Raw genomic sequence first — 12,944 nt, forward strand, 5'->3', positions numbered from 1 at the left:
CACGTTTAATACCATCATACCAGTTTCATATAGGAAGGTTTTGCTATGCTATTTATGGCATATTAACAATATGTGGCATCTTCTTGGAGTTTTTATGCTACTGTATGTGGTTCTGCTCAACGCATTGAACAGAAGGAGAACATAGATGTAAATGTGCTGCAGCACAGTAGTAAAAGCCTGAATTAAGTTTCTGGGCCCATATTCACAAAGCATCCAAAGGCTAAAAGCAGCACTTAGTGATGCCATTCTAAGAATAATCTTAGAATTGCTCACATTCTAAGACATTACTTAGAATTTCTCCCTGATAAAATAAAAGTTATTCACAAAGCATCTTAGGTCTTATGAGAGCTCTTAAGGTGAAAACTGTTAAGAGGCAGGAAGAGGACTTTAAGAAGCCTAAAAGTGTCTTAAACAGACAAGATGGCGAAAAGACAGAGGAGGAAAGAGAGACATTCTCCGTATGTTGAATGGCAGTGATTCAGTAACACATTGCCGGCTTGGTCGTGCAGGGATCTTTGTGGTTGACCTCATCAGGATTGAGCTTACTTTTTTCACCCATTGCAATAATGTAATAACACGTCAGATGAGGGTCATCACAACATTGCGATACCTGGCTACTGGGAAAAAAATGTAAATTACATATAAATTCTGTAGCATTCATACAATTATTGATATCAAGTAAGTGATGTCAGCAGCCATAGCTTAAACGGTAACCTAGAACACTCACTTGTTTGAGAAAAACTTCACTTGTGTGCTGCAGTCTCTGTTCTCGCTTTGGATTGCATCATGTACCAGCGCTTCTCACACTAGTCGCTTGTGCGCAATTAGTACCATGGACAGTAAACAGAACAATAAGCTAATCAATATAATAATCGGCATGTGAATGAGGTACATTCAAACATTTTGAAGCTGTGTAACAATTCATTTAATTTTGCCGAGTTTCATTATCATAACATTAAATTATTTTCAGAATTACACTTTTCTTAATACAGTATACAAATAATGAATGTTGATGTGTTCAATGATATGACTATTACATGAGGGTGAATGCTGGAATATACCATTCGAGCTTCCTGCCAGATGGGAGTAAAGCAGCGTGCAAATAAATTAAAAATATTAACACGTAAGAAGCTGAAATTAAAGACTTTGCATGTTAAAAAAGTATTCAAAATTAAGAATCGATTAAAAAAATACTTAATCTTCAGTCATTCCAGGGCAGTGATGCCGGTAACGTGTTACTCTAATCTGACCACTTTTTTTAGTACGAGTAATCTAACGCGTTAATCTTTCCAATCAGTACTCAGATTAAAGTATTCTCTAAGTCACTGTGCGTTACTATTATTTTTGCATTGTGGGTCGATAGCAGCATTAAACTTGGTCCGTGGGCAGGAGGTCGGGGTTCGACTGAACTGCCCACTTTAAGCGGGCTGCGAGCTTTTCATCCGCGGTTTTTTTGCAGCAGCTCGACTCGTCCTCACCTCTTAAAGCGCGGTGACAACAGCACACCTGCGCTGAGCTTTACAAAGACATTTTTATGATTTTTTTTTTTTCTCGGAGCCGCTCCGTATCTGCTGCTAAAAACAGCTGATCCTCTGCGACGCATCAACAACTAACATTATTTTCCACTCAAATGCGCCTAAACTCTCTTTCTGAGGACCACATGATGTGAAAACGCAATAAAACTTTCTTACCTGTAAATCTGGTCATGTTTTCTGCATAAATAAATGTTATCCATTCTTTGTGCTCAAACGCCAAAGCAGGGGCAAATCCAGGTGGAATGGGGGCGTGGGGCAGGGATGTGCCCCCCCAAAACACCCCTAGATTAAAGGTCCAGTTTTGAAGCCTTTTTTAGCTACAACTACTAATACTACTTAAAATAATAATAATTTTGACAAGTAAATGTTTAGAGAGAATTTAAATGTTAGAAAAATGTTAGAATGAATTTAATAGTTACATTTATAAACAATGTAGGTTAGAAATTGCAAGTTTTACTTTTACAGTGCTGTCAACAGTTAAATATGAGGTCAAGAAAGAGGTCTTTATTTTACTTTTCATAAAACAAGTATTTATTTTCATTGAAGTCGAGAAAGGGTGACTATAAAGTGACTTTTGGCAAAACAGGTATCATTGTCATGTTGAGGTGGGTTGTTGTCGGCAGCTGGGGAAAGTAACTAAAAAAGTAACTAGTAATCTAACTTAGTTACTTTTCCAATTGAGTAATCAGTAAAGTAACTAAGTTACTTTTTCAAGGAGTAATCAGTAATCAGTAATTGGATTACTTTTTCAAAGTAACTGTGGCAACACTGTTCCAGGGCTACATGTCTGTCCATTGGGTTTGTCATTGTTTCTGCTTCAGCAGAATTATTGAAGAATGATGAATCTTTGTTAAAACTAGAATTTAGACCGGCACAGAACTGAGCAATGATTTTCAGTTTGGCCACTGTTGCCTTGGTGCTATAATATCACAATATCTCAGACTGTATTTTTAAAAACACCAAGTCTTCACATCTTGTCCCAATATTGTGTTTGTACATGTGAGGTTGCTTGTGCCTGTTTAATGAAGCCTGCCTGGTTCTGTATGTAACCAATTTAGGCCAACTCTATCTTACTGCTGAGTGATTGTAATATAGGTCAGTCCTGGTAGTTCCATATAGTGGGAGATTTTTTGACCTCCTGCATATACACACATACAGAAACCCTTTCAACATTGCCTCTCACCTTTGTATGCACGCTCACATGGATAGGCACAAAGTAGCACAACACATTCTTCAGTCCAGCAGACAAAGGTCTGCATACTGTAAGGCTTGAGTGCCTGTGACATGAGACCAAAGCACACAAATTAGAGTAGAGCTGGAAACGGAGAACACAGTCTGATCTTATTAACCTGCCACACTGGATATTTGATCCTTTTTGCTTTAATGAGTATATAAGACTGTATCAGTGTCATCAGTCATGTTAAGAGTGCTTGCGATGCTTCCATCTATCATTTTTAAAATGAGCCATTTTGTCTTTACTATGCAATATTTTATTATGCTGCTGATGACACCCTAATTTCCCCTTGAGGATTAATAAAGTTTATGTCTATCTAGGATCTCACTGATCCGTAACTGTGAGAAACTGCCAGCCCAGGAGCACTTCATTGTTCAGGAATACCTGGACAAACCTTTCCTAATGGAGGGCTACAAGTTTGACCTACGCATCTACATCCTGGTCACTTCCTGTGACCCGCTTCGTATTTTCCTCTATAATGATGGCCTGGTGCGAATGGGCACTGAGAAGTATCACGCACCCAGTGAAGCTAATCTGGTAAGTCACATCGAGCTGCACAGAGAGTTGGAGCAGAAACGTGGCTGTTGATGAACAGGTTGTAATCAAAAATAGCAATACGCTTAATTGTACGATACCCACAATATACATACAATGCGTAGTGTTTGCCCAGTCGGGTACAGTGAAGAAATCTGCTTACATGGCAGTTTACAGTGTCTATATCAGCATGGTCTTCATTGTAGCGGCCAACTCTACCAGTGGTAATAACTCCAGAACACACTATGGAACAGAAAACACCAACCTGTGATCACAACACCATGCATGAACATACACATGATAAAGGTAACCACAAGGGCAATCTTGATTTGGGCTGCAATTAGTGACTGTGCTCCATATTAACAGATCAGTCAGGACAGAGATCTCCCCGACACCCTGAACCTCTTCTTTGCTCGCTTCAATAAGCAGCAGGGAAGAGCCCAGGCTGCTGAAAGAATCCAGCCTGAGGAGGAGCTGACACTTGTCCTCCAGCAGCACCAGGTGAAATCCGCCATGAAACGGATCAACACCATCTCAGCAGCTGGGCTAGATGGGGTGACAGGGCGCCTATTGCAGAGCTGTGCTGACCAGCTCGCTGGGGTGTTCCCCAGATGTCTATAACCTCTCCTTACAACATGCTGGTGTACCCATCTGCCTCAAATGGACTACTATTATTTCTGTGCCCAAAAACCAGCTGGTTGCCCTCACCCCGATCATTATGAAGTGCTTTGAGAGGATGGTGTTAGCACACATCAGAAACAGCATCCCTGCACACATGGACAGCCATCAGTTTGTATACTGGGGCAAACAGATCTACAGAGGATGTTGTCTTCATTGCACGTCATGCAGCCCTGGCTCACCTGGAGCTGCCAAACACGTATGTCAGGATGCTCTTTGCTGATTTTAGCCGTGCATTTAATACTGTAATCCCACATAAACTGGTCCATATACTCACCAACCTCAGACTCTCCACTTCACTCTGTTCATGGATTATTGATTTCCTGACCAAGAGACCTCAGAATGTCAGGATGGGGAACCTGTGATCCGGCACAGTAACCATGAACACAGGCACACTGCAGGGGTGTGTGCTCAGTGCGGCACTCTTTACTCTCTTCAACCAGGACTGTGTCCCCACTCATTCCTCCAACACCCTGATAAACTTTGCCAACGACGCTATGGTGGTAGGTCTTATCAGGGAAAACAATGAGACCTAGCACAGGGAGGATGTCAGACATCTAACAGAGTGGTGTGCAGACAACAACCTGGTCCTCAATACCACCAAAACCAAGGAGGTTATCAGGAGGACCTGGAGAGTCTCACAGCCCCCACTGTACATCAGCAGAGAAGAGGTGGAGAGGGTGGACTCAATCATATTCCTTGGCTCCCACATCACCAAGGATCTGACATGAATATTACACACCCACAACCTGGTGAAAAAAGACCAGTAGAGGATGTTATGCCTGAGGAAGCTGAAGCAGGCTGGTCTGGCTCCACAGCTGTTCAGGAACTTTTACAGACGCACCATGGAGAGCATCCTCTGCCAGGGCTGCATGGTGTGGTACAGCAGCTGCACGGCAGAGGACAGAAAAGATCTGTCCCGGGTGGTGAAGACAGCCCAGAGGATTGTAGGAGCTGAACTCCTGGACGTAGACACTGTGTATGTTGAGCACTTGCAAAGGAAAGCATAGGCCATCTGCAAGGATAACAGCCATCCGGGACATTCCCTGTTTGCTCCTCTGTCGTCGGGGAAGAGGTACTGCACAATAAGAAAACAAACCAATAGGCTAAGGAACAGCTTTCCCCCCAGAGCTGTAGCCTCCATCACCCCACCCTGTCCCCCTCCCACAAACACAAACACAGATATTCAGTAATGGATATTAACAAAGCATTCCTACCTCATTAAGTTATTAAGCACTTTTTTGGTATTCTAAGAAGGTCTTGCCATCCTGGGAACCTGTTTCCTGTTTTTTTTTTAAAGCTGCTGTTATGATGTTTATTGTCTATAGCTGTTTGGAAAGTTCTACCAGAATTTCATTGCAGAAATGCAATGACAGTAAACACATATTCTATTCTATTCTGTTCTATTCTAAGTAGTGTGTCAGTTATATTCTAGCAGGTGTATTTCAGATTGAGTAACTGAGCAATAATTGTATCTAATTTAATGTATATTTTTAGATTTGTTACAGTTAAAGGATGTGTTTGGAGTCACTTGACAGGATTAGCGTCATTACTGATTTTATGTACAGTAGTGTTCAGAATAATGGTAGTGCTATGTGACTAAAAAGAATAATCCAGGTTTTGAGTATATTTCTTATTGTTACATGGGAAACAAGGTACCAGTAGATTCTCACAAATCCAGCAAGACCAAGCATTCATAATATGCACAGTCTTAAGGCTATGAAATTGGGCTGTTAGTAAAAAATAAGTAGAAAAGGGGGTGTTCACAATAATAGTAGCATCTGCTGTTGACACTACAAACTCAAAACTATTATGTTCAAACTGCTTTTTTAGCAATCCTGTGAATCACTAAACTAGTATTTAGTTGTATAACCACAGTTTTTCATGATTTCTTCACATCTGCGAGGCATTAATTTTGTTGGTTTGGAACCAAGATTTTGCCCATTTACTAGTGTGCTTGGGGTCATTGTCTTGTTGAAACACCCATTTCAAGGGCATGTCCTCTTCAGCATAAGGCAACATGACCTCTTCAAGTATTTTGACTCATCCATGATACCTGGTATGCGATATATAGGCCCAACACCATAGTAGGAGAAACATGCCCATATCATGATGCTTGCACCACCATGCTTCACTGTCTTCACTGTGAACTTTGGCTTGAATTCAGAGTTTGGGGGTTGTCTCACAAACTGTCTGCAGCCCTTGGACCCAAAAAGAACAATTTTACTCTCTTTGCGGGGGATTCTTGCAAATAAATTAGCTTCACACAGGCGTCTTCTAACTGTCACAGCACTTACAGGTAACTCCAGACTGTCTTTGATCATCCTGGAGCTGATCAATGGGTGAGCCTTTGCCATTCTGGTTATTCTTCTATCCATTTTGATGGTTGTTTTCCATTTTCTTCCACGCATCTGTTTTTTTGTCCATTTTAAAGCATTGGAGATCATTGTAGATGAACAGCCTATAATGGACTATCTCTGCCTATCTGAGACCTGGCTAACACCCACTACACCCTCTGCTATAATCAATGTCCCGGGGTTTAAAATTTATAGGAAGGATAGAGTAAGAGGGAGAGGGGGAGGTGTTATGATATATGTAAGGGAAAATATTAAGAGTGAAGAGATGGAAACTGAAGATGCTAACATTGAGTGTGTTAGAGTGAAAATTACTTTATCTCCAGAGATGCATTTTAACCTCATTGTTGGGTATAGACCTCCCAATGCTAAAGACATATTTTTTTTAATTTACTGTCAGATATACTCAAAAAGTACAGTGCTAAAGAATTAATAGTAATGGGGGATTTGAACTTGGACTGGCTGAATAAAACACGTAGGAAGAAACTTAAAGAAATTATGAATAGCTTCCACATGACTCAAATGGTGAGCAGTCCTACTAGGATAACCAATTCCACTCAAACACTATTGGATTTAATATTCACCACTAAACCTGACTGCATAACCAAAACATACAACTTGATAACAGGCTTATCAGACCACAACATCACATTGATAGCACGAAAGTGTTGGGAAGGTGTCGTAGCACGGACCCACAACAGGGGGCGCAAATGAACGGACAATGAATTAAGCCAAAAAGTAACAATTTAATGTTGTGATGATACACAACGAAATACACAGAATTAGCAAAGTCAATTGACACCAGGTGACGTGTGGGCAGGCTCGACGATAGAAGACCCCCGACGAGAGAGAAGCCGCGTCCCACACGGCTTCCACCACCAACGGTCTGAAGAACACCGGAGCCACCAAGTCCCGAGTCCCCAGGTGGCCTCTGTCTTCGGCTGTTGACCCTGGTACTGCTGGCAGAAAGCAGAGACAAGATGAATGAGTGTGAGTCCGCACACTCGGTAATCCACAGTCTGCACACAGTTAGGAGGGAGCACCTCCACCTCCAATCACACACTCGTGCAGCTCCTGGTTAACCACTTATCTGGTTTGGGGTGTGAGGCGAAGCCGTCGCTGTCACACCAAACGCCAATCCCACAGACAAGGCAAAACACCAGGAAAACGGCTGCAACAGAAGTTCAGATTATTACACAACGTATTAGTCAGCAAAGAAATTACCTCTTCAGTAGTCGATTTCTCGGCGAGGAGGTGGAGCTGCAGTCCGGCCTTTATGGTGATGATGATGATGATGATGAACGAGTGACAGCTGGTGCAGAGGATGAATGACAGCTGTCACTTCTTCTGGGTCTGGCGCCCTCTCGTGCTTGGAGCCCGCACTCCAAGCAGGGCGCCCTCTGGTAGTGGTGGGCCAGCAGTACCTCCTCTTCAGCGGCCCACATAACAGAAAGATGACAAAATCACGGCATAAAGACCAAAAAGGTGCTCAGAGTCATAAATTCTCACCCCATATACCTAAAAAAAAAACTATGAACTTTTAGACAGTGAGCTCAAGAATGTCCCTTGGAGTGATATAATCAATTGGACAAACACTGAACAGGATTGTGATGAACTAATAATGACAATCAAACAAATAATTTTCAAATTCACCATAACTCAGCCCAACAAGAAAAAGGTTAAAGTGAGGGTCCCGTGGTTAAATGAGATAAGTTGGGGACTCATGAAAAAAAGGAAACTCAGCTCTTAAAAGAGCCATTAAAACTGGCCTTAATACTGACTATATGATTTTTAAAAGCCTTAGAAACAAAGTTACAATGCAGTTACGAAAGTCTAGAGCAGATTTTTTTCTAGACATCATTAAAGCCGCGAAAGGGAATACTAGAGAACTCTGGAAATCCATTGATAAACTTACATGTAAAGGACAAGCAATGAAGGAAAATATAACATTGAAAATGAATGACTCTATTCTCTATGATAATTTGGAAATTGGTAACTGTTTTAATCAGAACTTTATTCAATCAGGGGAAACAATTAACAAGAATTTCCCCCAAAAAATGTACAGTGAAATAGTGGTGAACAATGTGACAAATGTGACAAAGTTTTTATTTGGCACACAATATATTCAAATAGAAAAAAAAAAAAAGAACAATTCCACAAACAAACACAGACAAAACTAGTGAGACCGAAAGGGTGTGGGCTGAAGCAAAGCTTATTAGCGCCCACCCCTGCTCGTACAAGTCCAACAATTCTTATCAGTCATATTTACATAAATACAAATTCACTACTACATGTCGACACACAGACATACACATCAATATACTATTCACTTATAATTATATTTATATAGTACCAGATCACAAGAAAGTCGAATCAAGACACTTTACGCCAGTAAGGACTAACCTTACCAACCCCCAGAGCGAGCACTAGGCAACTGTGGTGAGGAAAAACTCCCTATAAGGAAGAAACCTCAAGCAGACCAGGCTCTTGGGGGTGACCCTCTGCTTGGGCTGTGCCATATATACCTATATACATACTTATATACTTTACAAACATAAATATATACATACATACATATACAAAGTCACTTATATACATATACATATACACCTACCCATATCTATATATCTACATACGCATATACATACCCACACATTCAAATATACAATGAGTCCCACTTATAAATTGAACATTCCATATAAATCAAATTATATTTGCTTCTTTATGATACTTAGGCATGATGTTCTTTTTGAGTAGTTTCTTAAAACTTACTAAGGTACTACTCATTCTAACCTCTGTTGAACATTTGTTCCATTTCCTCACCCCAACCACAGACACACAAAAACCCTTTACATTTGTTCTTACTGGTGGTTTCATAAAAATTGCACAACCTCTTAAACTATATCTGGATTCCCTCAATCGGAACAGACTCTGGACATGTCTCGGTAAGGCTTGGTTTTTCGCTCGAAATAAAGTTTGAATTGTAATGTAATCGACCAAATCTATGAATTTTAATAAATTTAAAGACACAAATAAAGAATGAGTTGGTTCACGATATTGTTTATTGCAGATGATTCGTATGGCTCGTTTTTGCAAAAGGAATATTGGATTGGTATTTGATTTGTAAGTGTTTCCCCATGACTCAACACAATATGTCATATATGGTACCATCAGAGAATGATATAAAGTAAGTAACCCCTCTTGCGGCAGTAGGTCTTTGGCTTTATACAGAATGGCTATAGTTTTTGACAATTTTGATTTCACATAATTTATATGTGGTTTCCAGCTAAGTTTATTATCAATTATAACACCTAAAAATTTATTCTCTGTTACTAACTCAATTTCCTTATTGTTTATAGTTACATTTTTACATTTGGGTGCCTGTTTATTTCCAAATATAATACATTTAGTTTTCCCAAGGTTGAGTGACAACTTATTAGCATCAAACCAAACCTTAAATTTTTCCAGTTCTTTCTCCACTATGTCCAGAAGCTGTTCAAGATTTTCACCGCTACAGAACACAGTTGTATCATCCGCAAAAAGGACACATCTCAGTGAACTCGACACCCAACTTATATCATTTATATAGATTATAAACAACAAAGGACCCAGCACTGAGCCCTGCGGCACCCCACATGTGACATCCCTGAGTTCAGAATTTGTATTATTGAATTGAACATACTGAAATCTGCCTTGTAAATAACTAGCTATCCATTCATATGCCAGACCTCTGATTCCATATTTCTGCAGTTTAATTAATAGTATTCCATGGTTAATTGTGTCAAACGCTTTCTGTAAATCAAAAAAAACACCTATTGTGTATTGTTTATTGTCAATTGCAGTTGCTATACTTTCCACAAAGTCCATCAAAGCATGTGATGTAGTTCGAGACCTTCTGAATCCATATTGTTCTTCACAAATGATGTTATGCTTCAGTAAATAATCATTTAATCTTTTAGCAAATATTTTTTCCAAAATTTTGGAAAATTGTGGCAGGAGTGATATAGGTCTATAATTACAAAATGTGTGTTTGTCACCAGTTTTAAACAGAGGAATTACTTTGGCTATTTTCATTTGAGAAGGAAATTTACCAGTACTTAGTGACATATTGCAAATATAATTGAACGGTTTTACTATACAATCAATAACTTTTTTTAATAAAGCCATATCCAAATTATTAAAATCAGTCGATTTCTTACTTTTTGAACCATGAACCAGATCAAGTATTTCCCTTTCATGAGTACCACCAATGAACATTGAAACAGATTTGTTAAACGTTGAATTATTTACCCAGAAGTTATTAGTTGATGAGTCAATTTTACTGGCAAGATTTTTACCCACATTAACGAAGTATTCATTAAAGTGTTCAGCAATAGACTCGTCGTTATCAATCGTGATGTAGTTGTTACTCTGAAAAAATGAAGGATAATCTCTAGTTACTCTATTCTTTTTTACTATTTCATTTAATATGTTCCATGTGTTTTTGATGTTATTTCTATTTTTGACAAGTAACTCATTATAATATATTTTTTTACTGAGTCTCATGATATTGATTAACTTATTCTTATATGTTTTATACTTACTTTCAGCTTCCTTAGTTCGTAGTTTTATGAAATGTTTATATAGTACATTTTTCTTTTTACATGCCCTCTGAAGCCCCTTAGTTATCCATGGTTTGTTGCTATATTGATTTCTATATATTTTGTCAACAAATGGACAGTGTTTATTATACAAACTGGAAAAAATGGAGATGAAAGCATCATATGACCTGTCAACATCATCAACAAAAACATCCGACCAATTCTGACTTGATAAATCCTCCCTTAAATTATCAATTGTTTCAGGTGTTACTTTTCTACTCATGAATTTGGTATTGCTTCGATACTTACAACAACCCTCCAATGCAAAGACTGAGAAAACTGGAAAGTGATCACTGATATCACTGACCAGTAGTCCCCCACTAAGATTACCAGATATAACGTTAGTTAAAATATTGTCAATGAGAGTTGTTGAGTCCATAGTTATTCTGCTAGGATGAATGATGGTTGGAAACAGTCCTAAACAATACAAGGTGTTTATAAATGAAGTGATTTGTGGATGATTGTGAAGGTTTAAAAAATCTATATTGAAATCTCCACAGACAAATAAATGCTTATTTCTGTTGATTTTGTTGTACATTCCTAAGATAATGTCTTCAAAGGTGTCAATGGAGTTTATAGATGTAATTTCTATGGTAACACATTCCATGATGTTGTCCACTGTAAATGACATGTTGTTAATGAGTTTACAGTTATAATCTGACCTTACAAACAATGCAACGCCTCCGCCCCTTCTCGTCTGCCTATTAACCAGGAACAATTCATAACCATCAAGATATACCAGATCTTTATTATCCTCATTTAACCATGTTTCTGAAATTGCAATAACTGAAAAACGTTTTTTGGATGTTTTCAAACAATCATTAATAGTGGACAGATTACGAGAAAGACTTCTGCTGCTGAAATGTATAATTGAAAAATCTTCATCATTGATTTTATAATTTTTTGAATTGTTCTTCTGAAAAATATTTGCACTGTCTCACAATATTCTCACTGAAAAAGGTATCAGGATTATTTTCAGATTCGAAGGGGTGGTTAGCAGAGTTATTATAATTAAATGTATCTAGACAGAGCTCCTGGGCAGAAATAAACGGATCATTATCCTTAGTCATTATGTCTCTCTTGTCTCCGGGTGTAGATGATGTGGATGAGTGGGTTGCTCCAGTCTGCATCATGGTGCTGTGATGTGTTTGAGTCCTCATACCTATTGTTCATATTTGTCCAGCTCCTCGATGTTCCTTATTGCCATAACCTTTGCTTGTTCTGGTGATCCGTTCAGTTTAATGAATATTTTACAGTTTGAAGTCCATGTGTGCTGGATTTTTCCCTGTTTCTTTAAGAAGCGTGCTTTCCTGGCGATGTCGGCATTCTGTTTGGTGAGATGTTCATTGATGAATACGTTTGTCCCTTTCAGTTTTCTTCCTTGTTTTAACAGTGCTGTTTTGTGTTTTCTGTTGATGAATCTCATGATGACGGTTCGTTTATCACCGTCATTTCTCCGGGGCAGAGGGTGGCACGCTTCAATGTTATTTAAATCCATTTCTATACCTTTAGATAGGAGGAAATCAGCAACCTGTTTTTCCACAGAGCTGACCTCCTGTTCACTGGGCTCCCCTCCGCTCTCATCTGTTACCGCCCGTGCGTAGGACCGTGGTTTGATGTGAAGACCTGTGATGATGACGTCGTTGATTCTGGTGTACTGCTCCAATTCAGCCACTCTATTTTCCAGCTGCACCAGACGCCGGTCCTTCTCAGCGTTCTGGAGCCGTAATGCCTTCACCTCCTCCACCAGATCCATGATTGATTTCTGTTGCTGCTTCACAACAGAAATCTCCTCTGATAGAAAGTCCAGAGATTTTTTAATATCGTCACCTTCCTCCGCTGTCAGAACCTTCTTAGGCCCCATGGTCGGCTTATGGGCAGCTTGACGATCGCCGATGTTAACAGCCTGCGTTGTTTGTCACCGGGATGGATCTGCACTGCGCTGGTGCCGCGCGGCCTCGGTGTTTCC

General features: G+C 39.5%; 1 protein-coding gene across 1 annotated transcript in view; it reads left to right on the forward strand.

Annotated features, from left to right (window-relative positions):
* The first annotated feature begins 420 nt into the window (after positions 1-420).
* The window catches only part of ttll7 (tubulin tyrosine ligase-like family, member 7), a 243,320-nt gene continuing 230,796 nt past the window's right edge, over positions 421-12,944 (forward strand). Inside the window, exons 1-2 of the mRNA XM_034179159.1 lie at positions 421-458; positions 3,075-3,306. Of these exons, the coding sequence (XP_034035050.1) occupies positions 421-458; positions 3,075-3,306 (270 nt within the window). The remainder of the gene's footprint in view (positions 459-3,074; positions 3,307-12,944) is intronic.

The sequence above is a fragment of the Thalassophryne amazonica genome, chromosome 10 (assembly GCF_902500255.1).
Source record: "Thalassophryne amazonica chromosome 10, fThaAma1.1, whole genome shotgun sequence".
In the NCBI taxonomy this organism is placed as follows: domain Eukaryota; kingdom Metazoa; phylum Chordata; class Actinopteri; order Batrachoidiformes; family Batrachoididae; genus Thalassophryne; species Thalassophryne amazonica.